At 35.7% G+C, this 25,257-nt stretch overlaps 1 protein-coding gene and 1 pseudogene across 2 annotated transcripts; both read left to right on the top strand.

Annotated features, from left to right (window-relative positions):
- The first annotated feature begins 304 nt into the window (after positions 1-304).
- On the top strand, positions 305-7,121 carry LOC143571384 (putative sucrose-phosphate synthase 2). The gene is made up of 12 exons (XM_077056822.1): positions 305-1,014; positions 1,778-2,001; positions 2,094-2,157; positions 2,902-3,597; positions 4,043-4,165; positions 4,262-4,393; positions 4,470-4,646; positions 4,762-4,815; positions 4,901-4,963; positions 5,326-6,264; positions 6,329-6,456; positions 6,711-7,121. Exons 1-12 carry the CDS (start codon positions 745-747, stop codon positions 6,988-6,990), a joined length of 3,150 nt encoding a protein of 1,049 aa, XP_076912937.1. The 5' UTR covers positions 305-744; the 3' UTR covers positions 6,991-7,121.
- An 11,832-nt stretch (positions 7,122-18,953) lies between these two features.
- LOC143571930 (putative methionine--tRNA ligase) lies at positions 18,954-25,153 on the top strand (annotated as a pseudogene). Its single transcript, XR_013142183.1, has 17 exons — positions 18,954-19,064; positions 19,128-19,272; positions 19,410-19,563; positions 19,670-19,825; positions 19,949-20,179; positions 20,259-20,402; positions 20,482-20,572; positions 20,645-20,751; positions 20,831-20,945; positions 21,620-21,753; positions 21,912-21,977; positions 22,307-22,435; positions 22,511-22,647; positions 22,720-22,849; positions 24,109-24,341; positions 24,646-24,747; positions 24,830-25,153. The product of XR_013142183.1 is annotated as a putative methionine--tRNA ligase (transcript).
- Positions 25,154-25,257: the final 104 nt, after the last annotated feature.

The raw sequence follows: 25,257 nt of genomic DNA, 5'->3' as shown, positions 1-25,257 counted from the left end.
AAAATATAAATCTATAAACTCTATTGAATTGCATATTTCAACACTGTGGCAAGTGATATATATTACACCATTTGTGATTAAAAAGAAAAACAAGCCCCCTCCCATGTGATTAAAACCCTCAAAATAACACTACTAGTACTTTAAAAAAATTCCGACGACAATGATGGTGATGCCGCCACCACCTCCACCGTCCACACAATTTTAAATGACCCATTTGGACTCGTATCTATTTTGCCCAATATTGCTTTTGATCCTTAATTTACCAACCCGACCACTTAGCTAGGCCTAATAATTCTAGTTCAATTTTTGTCACATGGATACTTCTATCTGCTTATCTCCACAATTTGGTGTCACAAATGAAATAACGAATTATGTGTAACCTTCAAAACACCGTCCACAAATAACGTTTCAATAATATATGTTCTTAAAACATGAGTCTAACCAAACATATATATAGTTTTAACCGTTATTAACTGCCATGTGTGTAATAATCTATACATACATGCATCTCGATCTCTCTTGGTCCCGAGTCTCTCTCCTAACAAATCTCTTCCCCATTTTCATGTTCAAATTATTATTATTATTATTTCCATAAAACAATCCGACAGAAACGGAACCAAATCGGAATTACGATCAAACAATTCATTCTCATGCATGCATGCATGCATATTATTATTATTAATCAACTTATAAATAAATTAATATTAATATTGAGTTTTCTCTTTTGATGATTTGATCGGTTGAATGGCCGTGAACGAATGGATCAACGGGTATTTAGAGGCGATTTTGAACAGTAAATCGTCGAATATAGACGAGAACAAGGAGAAATTGCGAGAACAAGGTCAATTCAATCCCACCAAATATTTTGTGGAGGAAGTGGTTACGGGAGTCGACGAGACTGATTTGCATCGGACATGGATCAAGGTCGTTGCTACGAGGAACACCCGAGAACGGAGTTCCAGACTAGAGAATATGTGTTGGCGGATATGGCATCTCACTCGCAAAAAGAAACAGGTACATAATAAATGTATAATGTAATTATAAGTATTTCATGATTATAATGTAATTATAACGGATCATTCAATATTTACTAAATATTGTCGATTTGTTTATGCGGATTGAACTATAAATTTCTCCATTGTTGTTGCCTAGTGCGATCAATCACTGTGGCCAAAATCATGTAGTTTTAATATGTGGGAATATGAAGACACATATTTTTTGTTTATGATATATAAACGGCACCTAATCATGCATATTAGAGTTGGAGTGAGTTTTAGTGAAAGAATAATATTTAGTGATTATTTGCTTTCGGGTGAAAATTAGAGGCACCAAGCTTCAACTTATTTAAGAAAAAGTTTGTTTGTTTTTTTTTTTCTGGCTTAGAATTTTAACATGGGGAGTATGATGACACATATATTTTGTTTACTATTCCTAAAAGACGTCTCTACTCACACATATTAGAATTTGAGTAAAAATACAATGCTGATTGATTATTTGCTCTCATTGTCAAATCATGAAAATTAAATGAAGTCAAATCACTTAAATTAGAGGCATCCATGATTCATCATCGTAGTTTCCGTATAGCTTGATCCTAAACTGTAGTTGTAAAGAATGTAATAAAAAAAAATATACTATTGTGACACTGAAATTAAGCTTCTAGGTGTATAATTGTATATATGGATGTATGAGTATAATTCATTTCATAGCAACCTTAGTAAAAACTAAAAAGGCTAGAAAACCAAAAAAGAAAAACTAATAAGTTTGGTACTTGAAATAGTTGGAGTGGGAAGATTATCAACGGGTTGCAAAGCGAAGATTCGAAAGGGAACAAGGGCGCATCGATGTAAGGGAGGACATGTCGGAAGACATGTCAGAATCCGAGAAAGGAGATATCGGGGATTTAGGTGACAGCCCAAATAAGACTTACCAACATAATGCTTCTAACGTCGAAGCTTGGTCGGATGATAGAAAAGAGAAGAAGCTTTACATTGTGCTCATAAGGTATTGATCGATCACTTTTATTCACTTTTATTATTATTATATATATCTTTCATTTAGAAAATAAGTTAAATAACATTTATGTTCTCAAACAGTTTGCACGGTTTGGTTCGTGGAGAAAATATGGAGCTCGGTCGTGATTCTGATACGGGTGGTCAGGTAGTTTACTTATCAATAGATGTTCAAGTTATATTTGTTTAAAATGGTCAAAAATGTCAAATGAAGGTAGTTTAGTTATCAAGTTGTAAACGTGTTAATGGTGAATTGTTGAGGTGTGAAAAATGGGTTAAACGAGTCATAAACGGTTTAGCGTGTCGACCTGTTTACTAAATGGGTTAAACATATTAATCCGAACACGATCTTTTAATTAAATAGGCCAACTGGCACACAACCCATTTAACCCGTTTATTTAAACATGTATAACGGGCTGATGGGTGGTAAACTAATAATCAAGTTGTAAACATCAAACTGAAAAACTCGTTAACTATTCTGGAGGTTAATGGTAATCAAATCAAACTTTACCATTAAATTACAACCTTGAAACTTGATTTCATTGGTCTTTCTCGTCTTTATATATCTCATTCACAAATGGTTCTGCGTTGGATCCAACATCCTTTACCATCCAGTGGATTCAAGGTGCTTTACCAAATTAGTATTTGACCACTTAAATTATATTGCGCCCTAAGTCATACTGTCAATTGACGACAAGACACAGGACTCAGGAGGGGTGTAAATATAGCTGCCGAGTTGTAAAAAATGGGTTAAACGGGTTAGTGAGTCGACATGTTTAATTAAGCGTTGATTGGTCGACATGTTTACTAACAGGTTACCTGAACACGACCCGTTTTATAAAAAAAATGTACTTGCTATTATTCTAATGGTTTTTTTTCCTCGTTATAATAGATCAAGTATGTTGTTGAGCTTGCTCGGGCTCTGGCTAAGACGCTGGGTGTGTATAGAGTCGATCTATTCACCCGCCAAGTGTCATCACCCGAGGTAGATTGGAGCTACGGAGAGCCCACCGAGATGTTGACAGCTGGCACAGACGATCCAGACGATGATGTTGGTGAAAGCAGCGGGGCTTATATTATAAGAATACCATTCGGGCCACGTGACAAGTACCTTAGGAAAGAATTACTTTGGAACCATATCCAAGAATTTGTGGATGGTGCACTTGCTCACATTCTCAACATGTCAACCGCATTGGGCGAACAAATAGGCGGGGGCAACCCCGTGTGGCCATATGTGATTCATGGTCATTATGCAGACGCGGGTGATAGTGCAGCTATTCTTTCGGGTGCACTTAATGTTCCCATGGTTTTAACCGGGCATTCGCTTGGTAGAAACAAGCTAGAACAACTTCTTAAGCAAGGCAGGCAGTCGAAAGAAGATATTAATTCGACTTATAGGATAATGAGAAGGATTGAAGCAGAAGAGCTTTCGTTAGATGCAGCTGAACTTGTGATTACAAGCACAAAACAAGAAATTGATGAACAATGGGGTTTGTATGATGGGTTTGATGTCAAGCTTGAGAAAGTTTTGCGGGCGCGTGTCAGACAAGGTGTTGATTGTCATGGTAGATTTATGCCAAGGATGGCGGTAATGTTCTTTTAATCTTACCAGAATAATATGTTATCATTATAATCTTATTTGAGGTTTCATTAAGCTTCATTTGCATGTTTAACTCTATTTAACAATGTATAAAGTAGATATAAAACTAGGCAGTGCTATAAATATGATACAGAACTCATAGTTCAATAGGGGTGTGCGATGGGTCCGTTTTGAGCTCAAACAAAAATCAGTTTTTAGGTTTTTGTAACCTGTTGATTTTGGTTTTCTCGAACAATGGGTTCGGTTCAGTTATAATCCAGTTCGTTTTTTATGGTTTTCAGTATATGCAAAACTAAAAGCGAACTAAAAATTTGGTTTTTGAAAAAGCATTAAAGCAAGCCGCCGGTTTTAGGTTGTGTTCAGTTAGGTCAGTTACTTCGGTTACATGTTTGTTATCTCGGTTAATAATAATAATAAAAATAATTTATTCCAGGTTATTCCTCCCGGGATGGATTTCAGTAGGGTCATCCAAGAAGCAAATGAGGCTGATGGGGACCCACCATTAACCAACACAGAAGGGTCTTCTCCAAAAACAGTGCCACCAATATGGTCAGAAGTATGTAAACATATTATGCATGGTTTTTGTAAAATAATGCATGTCATTTTTCATATCTCTTGTGCATTTGTTTTATCAGTAAAACGTTTGTTGCAGGTTATGCGGTTTCTAACAAATCCACACAAACCGATGATATTAGCATTGTCAAGACCAGATCCTAAGAAAAACATTACTACCCTTTTGAAGGCTTTTGGAGAATGCCACTCTTTGAGAGGGCTTGCTAATCTTGTAAGTATACTGGCTTGGTTTATGCGACTATATATGTATGTATTTTTGTTAACTTAACGAAAGATGTCCAAAACAGACACTTATAATGGGAAATAGAGATGATATAGACGAGATGACTGCTGGAAACGCTTGTGTGCTTACAACCGTACTTAAACTAGTGGACAAATATGATCTTTATGGTCAAGTCGCGTTCCCTAAACATCATAAGCAAAACGATGTTCCAGAAATCTACCGTCTTGCAGCCAAAACTAAGGTTTATAAGTTGTGATCATTTGTATATAATATGTACTGATGCAATCTTTTTAACTTCTTTGCATATAATAATAAGTTGTGATTAGAATTTTGTACTATTTTTGTTTTTGTGGCAGGGTGTTTTTATAAATCCTGCTTTGGTGGAACCCTTTGGGCTTACGTTAATAGAGGTTTGTTGTTATAATCTTCCCAATTCGCATAATTTACCTCTTTTTTTTACTTTAGCACCAAAAGTTGGTATAATTTGATATGTAGGCTGCAGCTCATGGACTTCCTATGGTAGCAACTAAAAATGGTGGCCCTGTTGATATTCATAGAGTATGTTATGTTGTTACTTTTTATATTTCAAAGTACGCATTTTATATGGTTAACACACCATTGTTCTATTTGAAGTTATGTTTTGAAATTGATTATTTCCATAATCAGTTTTAATGTTTGGATAAACAAATCTTGCTTCTGAGCATTTAACTGTTAATCAAATAAACGAGTTCAACCAGCCTAAATAAAACCAGTCATAATTTGCCACAAATCCGGTTATTATAGTTTCTAACCGCACAAACAAATTAACTGATTATTCATTTTTGATTATTTATATCACATAGTTACTTTCAAAATACACATCCAAACGCCCCCCTTAAGTAGCTTGTAAAAACCAGTGGTCATATGTACACAATTTACAGGCACTAAACAACGGGCTACTCATCGACCCGCATGATCAACAAGGGATATCTAACGCGCTACTTAAACTACTATCCGACAAGACTTTATGGCAGGAGTGCCAAAAAAGTGGTTGGAAAAACATACACTTATTCTCATGGCCCGAACACTGCCAGACATATCTAACACGCGTGGCATCATGTCGCATGAGACACCCCGCATGGAAAACCGACACCCCTGCAGACGGAATGTCAGAGGACGATTCCTTAAACGACTCACTTCAAGACGTACAAGACGCGTCATTACTCTTATCCATAGACGGAGACCGATCATATTCGATTAACGACTCGTCAGATGGCGGCGGAGATATTCAAGATCAAGTGACAAGAGTAATGAGCAAGATGAAAAAGCCTCAATCATCAGATAAAGTTGGTGACATGAATAGTAATAGCACTAGTAATAATAATAAGTATCCGGTGTTAAGGAAGAGGCGGAAGCTAATTGTCATAGCAGTTGATTGTTATGATAGCAAAGGAGAGCCTGAAAAGGCTATGATTAGTGTTATACAAGAGACGTTTAACGCCATTAAAGTTGACGCACAATTCGGAAAAGGAGTAGGTGTAGCAATATCCACAGCTATGCCATTATCAGAACTAGTGGATTTCTTGAAAAGGGGGAATATTAAGGTGCATGAGTTTGATGCTATGGTGTGTAGTAGTGGAAGTGAAGTTTATTATCCATGTGCTTGTGAAGAAAATGATGAGCTCTATCCGGATCCGGATTATGCAACACATGTTGAGTACAGATGGGGTTCAGATGGTATCAAGAAAACCGCTTGGAAGTTGATGAATACGCCTGAAGATCAAGACGGGAAATCTGGGAAACCTTTAAAAGTGATTGAAGAAGATGCGAAATCTAGCAATTCTCATTGCCTGTCTTTTCTGATTAAAAATGTTGAGAAGGTGTGAAACATAATTTATAAGTTGTATAATCCAACTGATCTGTGATATGATATTAATCTTGCAGGCAAGGAAAGTGGATGATTTAAGACAAAAGTTTAGAATGAGGGGACTAAGGTGCCATCTAATGTATTGTAGAAACTCTACAAGAATGCAAGTAATTCCTCTCCTCGCCTCTCGAGCACAAGCACTTAGGTAAATCATTTCGCTCACGAATGTGTAGATTTGGGTCGTGTTTTGTCTTTAAACGGGCCAAATGAAAAAGATTTTAGCTCAAAGTTCAAACTTGTTATTTTTTATATTTAACGCATTATCTATTCGAAATTTAGAGGTTTAAAATTAACATAAACTGATCCGACTCATTTCAGTATGCACATTAAAACAACCCTTAACACAAACATGTTTTAACCGGTTACCTTACATTTGACTTTATTTGTTATGGTCAATAGGTTTTTCTTTGTCCGTTGGAGATTAAACGTTGCGAATATGTACGTGCTCCTTGGTGAAACGGGTGACACAGATTATGAAGAACTCATATCGGGGACCCACAAGACGCTCATTCTAAAAGGACTTGTTAAAACAGGTTCTGAAGGATTGCTTAGAACCAGTGGTAGCTACTACAAGGAGGATATAGTTCCTGAAGAGAGCCCTCGCGTGGCCTATATTAATTCAACTAAAGCCGAACATATTGCAAGTGCATTAACGGGACTTTCTAAATGTGACTCATGATCATGAATATTTTATGTCAACTACTTAACTTTAACTTTTTTTTTCCAACCTGTTGTGGACGCGGTAATAACATGTATCAATAGTGTCTTACAATATGAGTTTACATCGAAATTTATTTGGCTAGATGGTCGGATTCCCACTCTTGTACGTAAGTTGCATTTCGGTTGTTAATGTATTCATTCTACAAATTAATATGCACATGTAAATACATTACTGATCTTGAGAGATGAGGATCTACAAGAACAATTTCATTGTAATTGTGAAAATAAAACTATTATTAAATGTGTCAAGTTGATACATTTCTTTGTTATCTTTTTTCAAGTTATCGAAGTCGGCGATGATAGAGTGTTTTCTCCTTTTAAGGATCCACCTTGTCTGTCAAAACCGGTCAAACTAAACCGTTAAGGCGCATATTTTGGAACACCAATAGTGTAATAAAACTCGTCTCATTCATAGGGGAGATAATGTCTCATAAGTAGGGGCATATTTATGTAGTCCCGCGAGGGCGGAAAAGGTAGACAAAAAAACTGGAGTGAACCTTTATACAAAACTAACAAGTGGTGGTGTAGTGGTTAAGTCTTTGGTTTGTAACAACAAGGTCCCAAGCTTGAATCATGTCGGTTTTAAACTTTAGATAATTATACGAATTTTTTGGTAATTTTGTTATTTTACTGTCGGTGAATGTAATAGGATTGAATAAATACTGTCCAAAACTTTTGGATACCAATACCTAAAAACTAATAGCAACAATTCAATAGTCTTGTAACTAAATTGTCATTTTTTGTTCATAAAGGATGTAATATAGTTTACAATGTTGATTATATCTTAAGACATTGCTAAAAAACTAAACCTTAATTATGTATATTTAATCATGAATAATAAACTAGCCATCAAGATCAAAGTACTAAATTGTAATAATCGTGATCTATGATGAGGATGATGATACTATGATTCATTCCCATTATGATACCTTACCTTAATATGATGGGTGATTTAGGAGAGAATAATCAAATGGTGTTTCTTATGAAGTTTAGGGCCGGCCTTGAGGCATGACGGGGTAGTCGACGGCCACGGCCCGACACCCCGCTAGGCCCGAAATTATATGTATTTTTATCAAAACAAGATATATAATCAATGTTTCAACACAATTACATAACCACTAGTTTGGTCTAGTGGTAAAGGGGTATGTCATCTAACCAAAAAGTAGTGGGCTCTAATCTTTTTTGAGACAATTTTAATCTTATTTTTATACAAAAAAAATTTACACAACTCAAATCATAATCACATAAGCCAATTTAAAGTTAAATTGTTTAAACCCAACAAAATGTTTCTTTTACTTAAGGTCCAAAAAAATTTTCGACTTTGACCCAAAAAGTTTTTCGCCTTCTCGAAGCCGGCCTAATGGAGTTTATATTTATCTCTTATGATCAATCCTAATGATTGATAATGATGATGAGTGAAGAAAACTCCAGGTATCTAAAGGGAAATCTTAGTTGCTCCTAACAATAATCACTTTTTACAATTGTTACATCAAGTAAATGTCGGGGACTAGTTATGTCATATTGATAAGGTTACTCAAATGATCTTTAAGATCACATTCACGAGTTATTTCCAACATACAAGAGATGCTCTAACCTTAAGAATGCTAACCAGAACATCAAAGCACTATCTAATAGAATAGTTACCTCATGTTGTTGAATTTGCTTATGCCGAACCTTTTAGTTTTCTGTGACTAATGGTTTTGAAATGACCAAATAATTTTTTGACATTGTAGACTCAATGGATATCTCTTTTTAAGCTGGTTACCAAAGCCCTCTTCAATGTTTTCTAGACCTCAAATTAGTTATAATTTGTGTGGCACTATCTAATAGGAGTTTGCCTGTATTGCGTAAATTGTAATAAAAAATCTCAAGTTTTCTATTAGGAAGTGTTGCAAAGACATAGTCATCTTTAACCCGTTTAGTGGAAAAATCAAAACTGAGAGGCCTAAATGTAGTAATATATATTACTAGAATGGTTCAAAATATATATTTTATACAAGGCCACAGATTTTAGTTTACTTTAGGCCCCTAGAATGATTGAGCCGTCTCTGCCCAACCCTTGATGGGTTGGTATTAAATGATGATACTTTATGTTGGAGGTTTGAAACATTACAAATGCAAAATGTTATTGAGATAATCTTATGATGTATTTTTATCTAAAAATTTGCATGTAATAGAAACGACGACTATGTAACCATCTTTGTTTTTCTCTCTCATAACTTTGAGTTATCTTTTATGCACTATATACAAGTTTATTGTGATGTTTTTAAATGCTATTCTTATAGAAAGTATAGCTTGTTGTGTGGTAAAAGTGGAAATGTTTCATAAATTGGTGTTTACTCCGTAAAGAGAGAATGACTATTTTGGTTCATTCAGTTTGTTGATTTCAACAATTTTGGTCCAATCATCAAATCGTTAACAATTCTAGTCATTAAAGTTTCAGTTGTTAACGATTTCAGTCCAATTGACAAACGGCATTCCAACTTCTCCGTTAAAAAACCCCCACGTGAGAGGTATTTTCATCCACCAATATATAACTTAAATAAACTACTTCTTCACCTCACATGAGGTGTATTTTCGTCCACCCCATAAGATGCTTTAAATTGGGGGGGGGGGGGGGGGGGATCTTCCTAGTTTGATCACCTGGTAGGCCCGATGTTTTCTAAAATTTATATACATATAGGGTGGGTCATTGTATGATAATCAGTTATCGTACAATACGCACGCAAGAATACTAAGCATCGATTTCAATTTAAAACTCAATCACGCAATGACAGATTCGTAAATAACCCAAAACTAATTTCGCAATCAGTTCCATCGATTACAGATCGACTAAATCATCAAGCATAATCCATTTTCTGAACTTTGCTATCTAAGTCATCCAATTTCTGAACCCTAATCAGAGCTCAACCACGAAATCTCAAGAATCAAAACCAAAATCAGAATGAAACGTCGTTTAACTCAAGAATTGATTTGAGATTCACATTTCTATCTAAAAATCAATGCAAATGACCTATAAACAATTAATTAATTAAGTGTCCATTTACGCATTCTCTAATTGAGATTCATAATTGCAAACAAAGATAAATTGTGTAGGTTTTGAAAAACATAGTGTGAAAAAATCTTATAAGAAAATTGTTGACCTAAACGAACTAAAATTACACTAACAACAAAATTGTTTACATTAAAGAATACGACGGCCCGAAATAAAGAAGAAATTGTCTTGGTATTGGATCCGCTCTTCTCTTAGCATGAATGGTTTCTTCAACCCTTTTTTCTTTGTGTTGGAAGTCCCTGTTTATTGATCCTTGGGTCGGCTCCCTGGTCTGACTAACTGGAACTATTACTAAATGAGATTATTAGGACCACGTTGATGGTACCATCTTGAGTGAAGGAAGTTTGAGTAGAAAGATGTGACAATTGGCATTTTCAGGTCAATATCCGTACAACTCGTTAATAAAAATAAATCATTTTTTTTCTTCATAGGCATTTTAACATGCATGCATTATCATTCATCACCTAGAGGCCATAAATTCCAAACATGTTCGTTACGTACTTTAGGTAATTATAGGAATTACCATGCCACCTATACAAACACCTCACACACAGAAGTTGGTGATATTATATTTGAAGTACTAAAATGATACTTATATATTTTATAGAGTATATAACTACTCTGAGCCTTTTCCAAAGTATAATGGAACGTTAGAACTTGTTGAACAAACTCGAGTAAGCGAGCATATAGGAAGATTAAATATAAGTGCAAGATAAAATATAAATAATCTCTTGGTAACTATACTACATTCATAAGAATTAAATCTAAAGTACTTGTAACATTAATATACCATTAATATTAACTGAGCCTAAACCACTTTTCCTTCCAAATTTATGTGATATACACACTTCACCATAATTATATCAAATGGTGATAAAAGCCACATGCATGCCTTTACCCTATTAAAAGAACTTTATGAATGAAATTACACCAAAAGAATTTAGAGACAAGTCAAACCCAAGAAAGAAAATAAGAAAGGTGTTTCAAGTCCTTCCATTATATCATAGCCCAACATGTGAATCTTGTCCTACTCTTTTGTGTATCACGACACTCACACACCGACACACACTGTTATACTTGTTCCTAAACTATCATCTGGGGATGAATGAATGTAGATGCCATGCATGCAAACTTACTTTATAGACCAAAAGATATACCCAAATTAAGATATTGCACCATTATGGAATGAAACCCAAGTCAAACAAGGAGAAAGTATTTTTCTAATCTTCCTTCATAAAGTTCACTTCCCAACCGTCCATGTTCCTTCTCTCTTTCTATCTTATTTTTTTAGCACACACATATACACTCATGACATGAAGTAATACTATATAAACATGCTTAGAATTTGAAAATAATACACACCAAACCCAACAAACATCACAGGTCACGGCTTCTATTTTTTTTCCCTTTTCCCTCTTGCATTACTCTCCCTTGTTACGTCCTCATCCAACATCACCAACCTAACCACTGTACAAGCTTCTCCATGGCCTAGTTAAGTTCAAGGAAGGGTGTTTGAGCTCAAGGAAGAACTAAGGAGTAGGAAGGTTTTACAAGTGCTAGAAGTTGTTTTGGGATTGATCGAGATCATCTTCATCTTCCCACTAGAAATCTCCACCTAGCTTGTCTAGTGGTATGAACACCATTCTAACCCTATTATTCCACTATAAATCTAGTTTAGGCTATGCTTAGTTCATCCAAGTAAAAATAACAAAACAAAACTAATAATATAAAAAAAGTGGCTAAACTTGTTACACTAGCATTTAATAAATATGAACCCAACATGAAACTATGGAATCTAAAATGTTCACTTAAAATATATTTATCTCATAAATCTTGTAAGATGCACCACATAGAACTTATGATGGCCAAAAACTAAATTTAACATAGACTTTGTGGACTAAAAACATATAAAATGAGTTATGTTCGAACAAAGAATTATTTACGGACCCGCTAAATAAGATGGTGGTTGAACTTAAACTAATAAGTTACTTGAATAGAATAAAGTGCTGTTTGTTTTTCCTCAGAAGGACTTCTCCACCTCTTTTGTCTGCACTGAGAAGAGGGCGCGCAGACGTTGGGCTCTGCAGTGTGTTTGTTTTTTCGAAGACGTTTCATTAAAAAACGTCTGCGCGCCCTCTTCTCCCAGAAGTGTTGGTATTATTACTTCTTTAACCTCTTCTCCCAGAAGTGATGAGCCAAGTTGCTACTGATGACTCCACCAGCAATTCTTCACTCTTCATTTTATTCTTTTCATTTGTTGTCACCATAATCTTTGTTTATGGCTGTGTTTTTCTATCGATTGCCGCCATCATCGCCGATTGTTACCGGGTTTGATTTACGAACCCTAGGCAGCGATCGTGTGGTGGTGGCAGCTCTCCGATGTTGGGAAATTACGATTGTTAAATCTAGGGTTTATGACCTCTGATTGTTACCGGATTCGGTGTGGTGGCTGTACTCCGGTGTGGGGAAGTGATGGCTTTTAAATCCACGATTTCTGACGCCGGTTGCCGCCTCTGTCGATGTCGATTGACATTTGATTTGGGTTTTTTGGATGGTTGTTTGAAATATGAAATCAGGTTTGTGGCTGTGATGATCTAATGTTGTTCGAGTTAACATCAGCTCAGGATATGTGCCTGGCGTGGCAAAAATGCAGGATGGCAGGTACCCTTGCAGCCATGGCACTTTGAACCTTTTGCACCAATGTTTCGATAGGTCTGAGCCTCTTTATAGTGATTATTAAATCATTGATGAATTTCAAGTTTTAGTTTCTTTTGATATTTATAGATGATGGTATTTGAAGATTTTTGAGTCATATATTTCACCCGAACCATCATCGTTTATACTACTTATTTTTCTTTAATTATTTAAATTTCAGCTTATTTTAGCAGTCTGCAGATGTTAAAAAACAAACAGTCTTCTTGTTGCAGACTGCAGAGTTTTGGTCCACCTCTTCTGCTACAGATGTTGGCAGATGTGGTTTCGCAGTCTTCTGACATTTTACCTCTGAAAAACAAACAGCACCTAAAATGTTATAAATTTATTCCTTTTGTGTCTTGAATATATTATATATTTTTTTTATCAAGACTAGTTATGATATTTATTTAAAAAAGAGACATTTGAGTGTTACTTTAAAAATTATAAGTTTATTTAGTTTTCAAGAACCTATTTTAACCATACATAAGAATAAACGTATTTAAGATTATATATTCCTTTAAACTAGTTAGACGTTTTGTGTAAAAAAATAGACATATTTTTACTTATAATATCACACATAAATAAATATCTAGTAGCTACTTATTTAATTTCGTAAAAATTCATAAGTACAAGGTATGATAATTTAATTTAAAATTATTTTTACAATAATATGTATTTTTTGTTGTATAAATATTTATAGTTTCTCAAAATATGTTTATACAAGTAATATATTTATTAGCATAAATATATACAAATACAATTTCCTTTAAAATAAAGATGCAGTGTAATATATATATTTCATTTACTATTACCTATGAGGTAAGTATATGAAATTTTTGAAACATAATATATTAAACTTAACGTATCACCAACGAGTCGTACCATGCCTAGGTCTAGGTTATTGGATGAACACATAGCATAAACCGACAGAATTAATATGTCGTACCGACCCTAACAATGGTCCGTACTTGTCATAGGATATACTTAGGTCGGATAACGTCAAGATCCTTGTCATCACCACTCACCAACACTAAGGTGAGTTTCACAACCCCTCTTTACTGTTTTACTATTTTTGGGGTGGAAACATACTTAATCTTTTAATGCGTAATAAATAATCTTTATATAATCATGAGTAACTCGAGGCCCTTAGATCTACGGATCAATGCTGAGGAATATGTGGGTAGTACTATCGGGATTGATCCCCCGCTCATGGTTAGTCGTTCTAACCGACGTGTTAATGGGAACATATATTCTATAATTCACACCGTGATGGCACGGTTATCGGGCATACATAACATATTTAGGTTTGATTATAGGCTCATGTGTTATATATTAATTCGTATTCCTTGCAAGTTTACGAAGGATTATGCATTACATTACCTTTACTTTACACGTTTTAAATTTCTTATTTAACATCAAAGTTTTAACTTTTCGAAACAAATGATTTATATTGTGTCATTAAACTTGTGATCTCACCAACATTATGTTGACGTTTTCATGTATGTTTTTCAGGTCGCTAACACAAGTAAGAAGTATTATGGTTGCCAAGCATTGCATGTCGGGTCACCTATTTTGGAGGATTTTTGCCTATAACTTAAATTATTTTGAGTCATAGATTTGGGAATCCTATACTTAAGTCATGTTTTGAAATGCTTTTAAACCTTTTATCTTGTAAAATAATTAAACTATTTGGTGATCTATTAATGTGATGTTTGTTTTAATCAATAGCTATGATTATCCATGAGTCGTCGCACGCTCGCGATTCCGCCGAGGCGGGATTTGACAGATTGATATCAGAGCCAGGTTTTAGTGAATCAGACGAGTCTGGTCTATAACTAAATGACTCAACAAAAACTTTTCAATAGTCACGTATCTCATATCATACATTGCATATCACTTTGCATATTTCACATAAGTTATATTATACGGTTATTGTTGTCATAGTCATGTCTTCTCATCGTGATTCCGAGTCTGAGCTAAAGGAGGTTCCTTCCGACCACGAGGTTGCGCCACCACCCCCCGCCATGGTGCCTGAGTCACCACGACCACATCGTCGTATCGTCATTCGCGAGACCTCACCGGAGGATCGCCAACTGGGACAAGAGCCAATATTCTACCGGAAGAAGAAGGACGGAACTCTCATTTGTAAGAGTGCTAGGAAGACACCACGCCTACCTGAAAAGAGGAAATTAGCCGATCACGGCAACAAAGACATTGGGGAACCTTCACGCGCACCACCAAAAATGAAGAAGCTTGATTTCTGTGTGCTTCGAACATCGATGACCTTGAAGAAATGGAGAGGGGAGGACCACATTTCGTCTACATATGAGGTGGGTGAGACATCAGTCACTCCCCCACCTTTGCTTATTACTGAGGAGCCATTAGAGCTTACCATACCGACCCTGGTGGATATGATCACCCTTCACGACAATCAGTTGGAGTCAGCTCGTGATGTGACTAGAGAAACTAGGGATGCGATGAGGGCATTGCAAGAGCGTGTGATACGTAGGGTAACTGAGGAAGTGACTAAGACATTTGAGAGGCTAGATATGGTTGGGGATGCGGTATGAGACATGAGGAGGAATGCTTCTCGCGTGATGGGAGGCGTGAGGGATGAGTTGCTAGGGAGGATCGATATTGAGACTGGGGAGGTATTGGATAGGACGATTGCTTTGGAAGATACGGTTAGGGTTCTTGGAGAGGATCTAGCTACTATACGTAGAGGAGCCGGGGACTCCATTGGCGCACTCACTGAGGATGTAGAGGTCATGAGGAGGGTGATGACAGAGGAGCTGAGATTGATGGGTGTAGAGGTGAGGAGCACTCGGAGGACCATGGATGATGTGAGAGGACATATGGATGTGGATTGTCAGACGCTCTCTGGGGTGCGTGATGGTGTTGAGGACTTGGAGCGTCGTGTTGCCTCCGCCGTGATGTTATCTGTTGTTAGCACTGCTGTAGCTGGACTCGCCGTGTTGTTCGGCCCGTTTTCGCACTTTACTCATTAGCCTATGCTGGGCGGGTTGTGCCCATGCAACATCTATCGTACCGTATTTTGAAAACTTGTATTTGACGGGACTGATGATCCCTCTCTCTCCCTGCTTCTCTTTCTTTCTTAATCACCCACCACCACCACCAACTCACCACCACCAGCCACCCCCACACCTGCCCCCATCCAACCTCCGGCAACCACTACCGCCACCGCCTCCTACTTACCATCAGCCACCATCACCCCTACCTGCCGCCACCGCGAGGCCCACTGGTTCATCACCACACTTACCAACATCCTCATCCCCAAATCTAAACCCTACACCCACCGTCACCATTGTCATAGACTTAACAACCGCCGCTACAACCACACATAACAACGACGACACAGTATCTGGTTTCCCATGACAACGCCAATCACAATTCCCTTTCCGGCACTCAGATCTGGGTTCCGTCACATGTTATCATGTGGCTGCACCGCCGTTTTCGGTTTCCTTTATCGCTGGAACCCTATATCCACTCTCAAGACCACTGATTACCCACGACGTCCTTTATCGCGGAAAATCATGGTGGTGGTGGATCTGAGTCATGGCCCTAAAACCTAACTTCATCTTCATCTAATCCAATATCCGATCACAATGGTTGAAGAACAACCTCCAATTGATCAAATCAAACTCATCCACAAGCTCGGTATTTTCAAAATCAAATGCCGAGACAAACAAGGTCGTAAAATTTTGTTGAGCTTGGATCTGTTGAAATCATATCTGGAAGTCAAGATTTTCCCCAAACTTGAACGGCCTTTCGTCGTGGTTTACGTTCACATAAGGGAGAGGAGTAGAGAGAGAGAGAAAGAAAACGAGAAGATAAAGAGAGAGAATATATCTTTAATATATATTATTTATTTTTTACAATAATATATTTGAACCACCTCGTTGAAAAGACCAATATACCCTCACATGCGCCTCACGTGAGGGTATTTAACTGGTTTTTCTAACCCAGTTAGCGTAAACGACGTAACGTGTAGGAAAAAAATGTTTAAAGGACACCGCCTGCAAGGAAACTAAAAAAGGACACAAACCGTAATTTGGCTTTTTTTAAAGGACAAAATTTGTAATTCTGTCAAATAATTAAACTATTTGTTGATATATGAATGTGATGTTTGCTTTAATCTAACTAGAATTCAATAACTTCACTTATTTGAACAGCAACCTACAGTGAACCTCACATGGATAAAAAAATGAATGAAGTCAATAAAAAAATAGATGTTAATGATTTAAAAAGGCCAATCTAAGCCCCTATGGTTGTAACGCTACAGCTCAAGCCGGCCTTACCTTCTATGTTTTTAGAAAAGGGCCTTTTCAATAAGGTTCACGCTAGGCGCTCATGTTTTTTGAAGACGTACGACCACGGTCCCGACCTTACCAGCACCGGGGGTGTACTGATCAATGAACCCCCGAAAACTACTTTCTTTTCTGTTCGAGACACAAGAATAAAAAAGACTTTCTCTATAGCCTCCTCGTTTTGAGACATTATGGCTTTGGGTCGACCTCGGTAAAACATTCTACAAAAAAAGGTCAGAACAAAAATAAAAATGTTCCGAAGAAAATTGTTGACCTAAATGAGAACAAAAATAAAAATGTTCCGAAGAAAATTGTTGACCTATATGAATTATAATTACACTTATAACAAAATACACTTCGTACAAAATAACACTCGGATGTTGACCTATATAAATTAAAATTACACTCAGAACAAAATACACACTGCATAGAAAAAAACTCAAAACAAAATTATAATTACACTCGGAACAAAATTACTGACCTAGACGAATTATAATTACACTCAAAGCAAAATTGAATTAAGATAAAAAAAATAATTTTTGTTACCATCAATTCATGTTCAGTTTAATAGCTTATCCTCGTTTTCATCAGTTTTCAGATGATTGATTTACGATTTCACAAACCAATACGTTCGATTTAGAATTTGAGTTTGATTTTGGTCAACAATTTGAAGTGTTACGTTCCTAATCTTAGATATGAAATTAAGCTTTCTCTAATAAGAAATTGAACATTGAATGTACCACCCCAACCTTAGACGGATTATACATCGGGGCGGTACACTGATTGTTCATAGCTCGAAGACATTATTGAAGTAACAATAATATTAATTTATTTCATCAAATTACAAGTACACATTTTGTCTGAAATTAAAATGCAACACATTTTGCTCGAAGACATTATTGAAGTAACAATAATATTAACATATTTATTTAAATAATATCCTAAAGGTTTCATTAAGTTATCTTCTAATCTTCAATGATCCTCAACCTGTAGCACGTTTAAAATAATATAACTTTGTCAATAATAATAATGGTGAGAGTTCATAATGTTTGTATATGTATATATTATGAAAAATCAAAATTCAAGTGTCAAGATGTAGCGTCTCAATCATAAAGTAAAAAGAAAATAAAAACATGATATTCCCGTTCGCTTGACATAAGCCAAATTTAGTAAGGAACTCCCCCCTACGCTAAACTACTTGGAGTAATATATGAGAAGCACCGTGCATTTCAACATAAGTTGAAGAATTAGGTGGTGCAAGTACGCCTTTGCGTTTGTGTGCGAATCACCATAAAACAATAAACACCTTGTACATATATCACGTAATTCACAAGCAACAAATACAAACTAGACACATATGTGAGCTGAATTAACGGGTTCGGTTCGAGGTGAACACAACCAGACGATGGATTAAGATTAAGTCAGTGATTTAGATTAGGGGGTTATGAAAACTCACATGATAAGATTAAGCAAGTGAAAGATGGATTAAGCGCTTAAGTGAGCTGAACCAGACGAGTTCAGTTCGAGGCGGGATCCTATTAAATAATTCTAGGTTCAATACAATGTTGATGGAGAAAGGGAAAATGAGTAAAAGAGATGAGTTGGTTCAAAGTTTAGAGTTTGAAGGACTTGAAATAAAAATATATATATATTTCACTATAGACTGTTATATTTTGATTTAAGACGTGGAGAGAAGGGTTTTCAATTAGACTGAAACTTTGAAGATGGTTTGACTGACATAGTAGAGGGACCAAAATAGCCATTAGTTGTTTCTTAAATTACCCTAATCGGCATACAACCTTGTGTTTCTTTTCTTCCGCCTGCATAACCCTAATTTCAACCTCAATGGGAGACGCAGTTACCGGCGGCGATGATCGGAAACCGGTGAAGCTTCCGATTGCCGGCAAACGTTACCTTACGTCAACAACGTTCCTCATCTCGGAATCATAATCGGCTGTAAGTAGTACATGTATACTCGATTTTGATGTTGTAAATTGTTAATTTCAACTGAATTTGTAGGTGTTTTGAGTGCGGATGTGTTCGCTCGGTACTGCCGATTGAGAGACTACAACGCCATATACATTTGCGGCACTGATGAGTATGGAACCGCTACGGAAACCAAGGCTATGGAAGAGAATTGCACGCCTAAACAGATTTGCGATAAGTAATTATTATCTCTTTAATTCTTACATGATTTTCATTCACTTCACCTTCTGTTTGATTTTCAATTCATAGTGAATTGTTAGTGTTAAATTACTAACTGCTTAGAATTTAGTAATAGTTAATTTCTTTTGTTTTTAGGTATCATGCGATTCATAGGGACGTGTGTAAGTGGTTTAACATAAGTTTTGATGAGTTTGGACGAACTTCAAGTCCACAACAGACTGAAGTTTGTCAAGCAATTTTCAAGAAGTTGTTGGAGAATAACTGGCTTTCGGAGAATACAATGCGACAGGTGTGCTTAACTGTTTTTTTTGGGTTATTTTTTAACTTGTGGTTTGGATTTTATATTAATTATGGGAGATGAACAGTGAATTATATATCTCTTGTTTACAATGCAGCTTTACTGTGATACATGTAGTAAGTTTTTAGCTGATCGGCTTGTGGAGGGCAGCTGCCCGACACCAGGCTGTAATTATGATTCTGCAAGAGGAGACCAGTGTGAAAATTGTGGCAAGCTGTTGAATCCAACAGAACTCATCAATCCTCGATGCAAGGTTAATTTGCTGTTTACTTATATTTGATGTATTTTGATCTATTGTAATAGATAGTACTCTTTCATAGTTTCACTTATGGTGTTTTTTGAAACTCTTGATCAAGTTTTTTTGGTAATGTTTTAGGTTTGTGCAACGAGCCCTCGAATCCGTGATACAGACCACATGTTTCTTGAGCTTCCTTTATTGGAAGCTAAATTACGTGAATACATTAGCACGATGTCAGTGGCCGGTTCATGGAGTCAAAATGCTATTCATGCCACAAATGCTTGGCTTAAAGAAGGTTTGAGACAACGCTGCATTACTAGAGATTTGAAATGGGGCGTTCTGGTCCCACTTGAGAAATTCAAGGACAAGGTAAATTAGCTCTTATATTTAGTTAAAGTTTTATTGTTAACTGTTTTGCATTATATCTAGTTACGATTTCAATTTCTAGGTTTTCTATGTATGGTTTGACGCACCTATTGGATATGTCTCGATTACTAATTGCTACACAAATGAGTGGGAAAAATGGTGGAAAAATCCTGAAAATGTGGAGTTGTATCAGTTTATGGGAAAAGATAATGTTCCATTTCACACTGTAAGTTTACTTTTTTAAAATATTCTAGTCGTCTACAAATACATTGACTTTGATAATAATGAAAAAAACACATTTTTAGGTAATGTTTCCTTCTACACTTATTGGGACTGGTGAGAACTGGACTATGATGAAGACTATTAGTGTTACCGAGTACTTAAATTATGAATCAGGTTTGTACTATACTAATTTAATAATTATGGTTTTTGCTTTTGAGTTGTTTATGTTTTTTTATACTTGTGTAGGCAAGTTTTCAAAGAGTAAGGGTATAGGAGTGTTTGGAAATGATGCTAAGGATACAAATATTCCTGTAGAAGTATGGAGATATTATTTGTTAACTAATAGACCAGAGGTACTACATTTGTGTCATATTTGATTCATAACACCATCATTACGTTGATTTTTTTTTATTTCGCTGCGTTTAGGTGTAGGTATCGGATACATTATTTACATGGGCAGATTTGCAAGCAAAGTTGAACAGTGAATTGCTAAATAATCTAGGCAATTTCATCAACCGTGTATTGAGCTTTGTTGCTAAAGAGACAGGTTAGTGATTAGTATCATTTAGGCCTGTAATTGAACCAGACGGACATCAACAGAGCATGTTTGTTTGTTCGTTTAACTTTAATCGAACAAACAATCGTAAATGAACAGAGTTTTTTTGTTTGTGTTTATATTTTTAAGAAAATGAATATGTCTGTGCTTGTTTATGTTCACTTTCTAACAGTATAAATGAATTTGTTGAGTCTAGAAATACTAAACCTGTGCTAAATTGTGACGGGTGATCGTTGAGCCTAAAAAATACTTAAACCGAGCTAAATTGTAATGGGTGATTATTTTCATAAAAATAGAATGCATGTTAATGGGCTTAAAAGATTTCAATGAATATATGCATGAACAAACGTAAACAAATGAACATAAACAAACTTTTACGAACACAGATGACTGAACAAGAGTACAATCTGTACATGTTCATTCATTTTAATAAATGAACAAAAAAATGCTGATTGTGTTTGTTTTTGAGTTTATTAAGTAAACAAACACAAACGAACTTCCCGCTGAATGCTTCATGAATGGTTTACTGAATATTTGGTTCGTTTTAGGCGTAGTAGCATTAGAATCCAGGCCATGTAAAAAATGGCAAGATTTTGTCATTTTATTTATTCAATGCTGTTTTTCTTTACTATTGATTGCATATAAATATTTTCTATAATCGACAGACTCTTCTGGCAAAGCGTCGGGATACAACTTTATAGTTCCTGAAGCTCTGGGTGCAGAGTCACATCTTTTAACAAAAGCATTGGGAGAGAAAGTTGGTAACTATGTTGACCAATATGTGGATGCCATGGAGAAGGTGAGTTATCATGCTGGAATATAGTTACCAACTATTGGTCAGAAGAGCCTGCTATTATTATTATTATTCCTTCACACCTTTTTATCTTTTACATACATGCATGCGTATATATATATATACGTGTGTATAAAACAAATTCTCATTGGAAATTGTTGTAGGTCAAGCTAAAGCAAGGATTGAAAATTGCAATGAGCATATCTGGTGAGGGAAATGCGTATCTGCAAGTAAGCCTACAATAAAAAAAATCAAAATATGCATGTTTGTTTAGCTTTTATTTGAACAAACGATTCAACACGAACGACTAAACGAAAGGGGTTTTCTTGTTTGTGTTTGTTTGTTAGGAAAAAGAACGTGTTCGTGCTCGTTTATGTTTGTTCGTTAACAGCATAAACTTAAGGTTTACAAACGTAAACGAACTCAAATAACTGATATAAATTGATGAACATAACTGAGCTAAAACCAATTAAAAGTAAATGTGAACGTGTCAAGCCTAAAAATTTATTAAAAGTAAATGTGCACACGAATAAATGCTATTGTTTTTTTTTTCATGCAGGAAAGTCAGTTCTGGAAGCTTTACAAGGAAGACCTTACGTCCTGTTCTATAGTCATGAAAACTTCAGTGGGACTCGTTTATCTTCTTGCATGCCTTTTAGAACCATTTATGCCATCGTTTTCCATTGAGGCAAGTAATTTTAAATTAATATGTTAGTGTAAAAAGATTAGTTTTTACAAACTCTTTATTATATTATTGTTACAGGTACTCAAGCAGCTCAATATGCCACCTCAACTATCACTTCTGATGAAAAAGGGGATATTGTTAAGGCTAAAACTCCTTGGGATATTGTACCCGCTGGTCACAAAATTGGAACACCTGTCCCATTGTTTAAGGAATTGGTACGCACATTTGTTGTTTTTTATTTTGCTTTTTGTACATATGTTTTGTTTTCAATTTTGTGTGATGTGCAGAAAGATGATGAAGTGGAATCCTTTAGAAATAGGTTTGCTGGAAGTCAAGCTGACCGTGCTGACCGGGCTGTTAAGGAAGATGCTGAAGCAAAGAAACTTACTGAAAAGCTCAAGAACACAAAAATATCAGGTGATTCATTTGTGGCATGATTTCATTTTTAGTGAATAAAATGTGGCAGTTCCATATATACTCCTGAAAATTTGCAATATATCGTACTTGTCTAATAACAAAGTTCATTGCAATATATCATAGTTGTCCAATAAAAATGTTTATACCAAATATACCCATTTGAATTACTATCGTTAGTTTACGTTTGTTTATACATTGATAGGCACCGGACCAGGTGACAAGTATGATATTGAAAAAAATAAAAACGGGTATAAACAGATAGATCTAATGCTCGTTTGTGATACAGAAATCACCACACAAATGAACAGTAAGGCAACAGCACACAATCAAAGATACAGATAGTTAGATACACCACTACGGTTAGTTAATCGGGTCTAAGATCACTACCCAACACATCACGGCTGAGCTAGCATAGGCGGATCAATTTAACTCATAATCCAATGAGATAAATCAAAACAAAACTTTTCCATTCTAAACTATCTCATTTCATTCCGGTGAATTACTTACATGGAAGAAACCAAAACCAACTGCACCATGTTCCTAGACCTTAGGGAAATTGGAAACTAGAGCACTAATTAACATACAAAAAGTACAAATTGAAATAGCATAAGAATAAACTTAAAATAAAAAAAAAACAAAACATGGGAACGTGGGGAACTTTGTTGTAGATCATGCTGACCTGTCTTTTGAACCCGATATATATGACTATTTTATCTGATTGCACCAACGACTACAATTTCATTCTGTGGCATTTCACTGGTTCGCAATTGCTATCAATATTCATTGAAAATTTTCAACTAGCTACAAATATTACCCATTACAAATATGGTCTAGTACATTAGTTTAGATCCATTAGATTGATGTCTGCATTTAATTTTAATTGGTTTAAAGCTCAATTATGTTCATTTTTATTTGTGAACCGTTCGTTTATACAGCTAACGAACGAACATAAACGAACGCAAACATCTTTTTCTTAATGAATGAACATGAACAAGAAAACGACGTTCACTTAATTATACGTGTTTGATCGTTTGTTTGGTTAACAAACAAATATGAACATGCCGTGCACATGTTCGTTTAGTTCATTTACAAGTCTAGTTATGTTAGTGCAAGTTTTAAGGGAAACACTTGTTTGTATGATATTAAGATTTTTTGTTGGATAACTGTCGTTCGATATCAAGTTTTGAGGGAGATATATGAAATTATATCATAGTTTATCTACCTTAAAAATTTAATGTTTGTATTATATGAATTTGCAGATAAAACTGGAAAGAAAGAACGACCAGCTAAATCTGCAGGTGAGCCCAAAAGTAAGCCTGTGGAACAGGAAGTCACAATTAGTAGACTCGATATACGTGTTGGAGTTATTAAGGAAGTTCAGAAACATCCGGATGCTGATTCTTTGTACGTGGAGAAAATTGATGTCGGTGAGGAACAACCTCGGACTGTTGTTAGCGGCCTTGTCAAATTTATTCCTCTTGAAGAGATGTAGGTTCTTTTTTCAACATATCTTAGCAGTTAAATATTAATATCAATACTACACATAACTTTGTTTTTAGGATTAAAATCACATATAGCCTTTTTAAACTTGAAAATGTTCATATATGCCCAACTTTAATGAATTTTTACTTAGAACCATTTTGCCCCTTTCCATTATTTTTGTTTAAATTGTTTTTGATGACTGGGTATGGGTATATTTGATGTTTTAAGTACTCTGTAAGGGCATATATAATCTTTCAAGTTTGTAGGGGTATATATGAAATATGATATTTTAACTACCTTGTTTTTTTATACAGAACCGGAAGGTGTGTGTTCTATGCAACCTAAAGCCGGCAACCATGAGGGGAATCAAGTCACAAGCTATGGTTCTTTGTGCTTCGACTAGTGATGGCACTAAGGTAAGTAATAGTTCTTTCCATGTGTGTACAAGTGTAAAACTAGCCAATGGTTAACCATTTGATTGTGTCGGTTCGATTTCAGGTTGAGTTGGTGGAGCCACCCGAGTCTGCTGTGGTTGGAGAGAGGGTTAAGTTTGCTGGTTTTGAGGGTGAGCCAGATGATGTTTTGAACCCCAAGAAGAAGGTTTGGGAGACACTGCAAGTGGATCTACATTCAGACAAGAATCTTGTGGCTTGTTATAAAGATCTACTGTTCACTACTTCTGCGGGTGTTTGCAAGGTTTCATCAATATCTGACGGGTCGATTCGATGAATGGTTGCTTTGCATTTTTGGAATGGAACGTTGTTGTGTTTGTTTTTATTTATGTTTTGGGATAACACGAGTCAGGATGCGATTGCTATATACTGTTTTTGAAAATTTTTTTGCTTTTATAATTATAGTTTTGAAACTTAAATTGATGGTTGGATTTAGAGCTTAGATGCCAGTTGGACATAAAATTTTAGTGCATG

The sequence above is a fragment of the Bidens hawaiensis genome, unplaced genomic scaffold (genome assembly GCF_021521415.1).
Source record: "Bidens hawaiensis isolate Kalapana, Puna unplaced genomic scaffold, B.hawaiensis_p1.1 tig00001336_1, whole genome shotgun sequence".
Taxonomy (NCBI): domain Eukaryota; kingdom Viridiplantae; phylum Streptophyta; class Magnoliopsida; order Asterales; family Asteraceae; genus Bidens; species Bidens hawaiensis.
This window is presented reverse-complemented; position numbering and strand designations above follow the sequence as displayed.

Excerpts from the sequence above, each read along its gene's own strand:
- LOC143571384 (XM_077056822.1), top strand. The coding sequence starts at position 745 with ATGGCCGTGAACGAATGGATCAACGGGTATTTAGAGGCGATTTTGAAC. Across the intron at positions 2,002-2,093 it reads CTTTACATTGTGCTCATAAG|TTTGCACGGTTTGGTTCGTG; the intron begins GTATTGATCGAT and ends GTTCTCAAACAG. Across the intron at positions 4,964-5,325 it reads GCCCTGTTGATATTCATAGA|GCACTAAACAACGGGCTACT; the intron begins GTATGTTATGTT and ends CACAATTTACAG.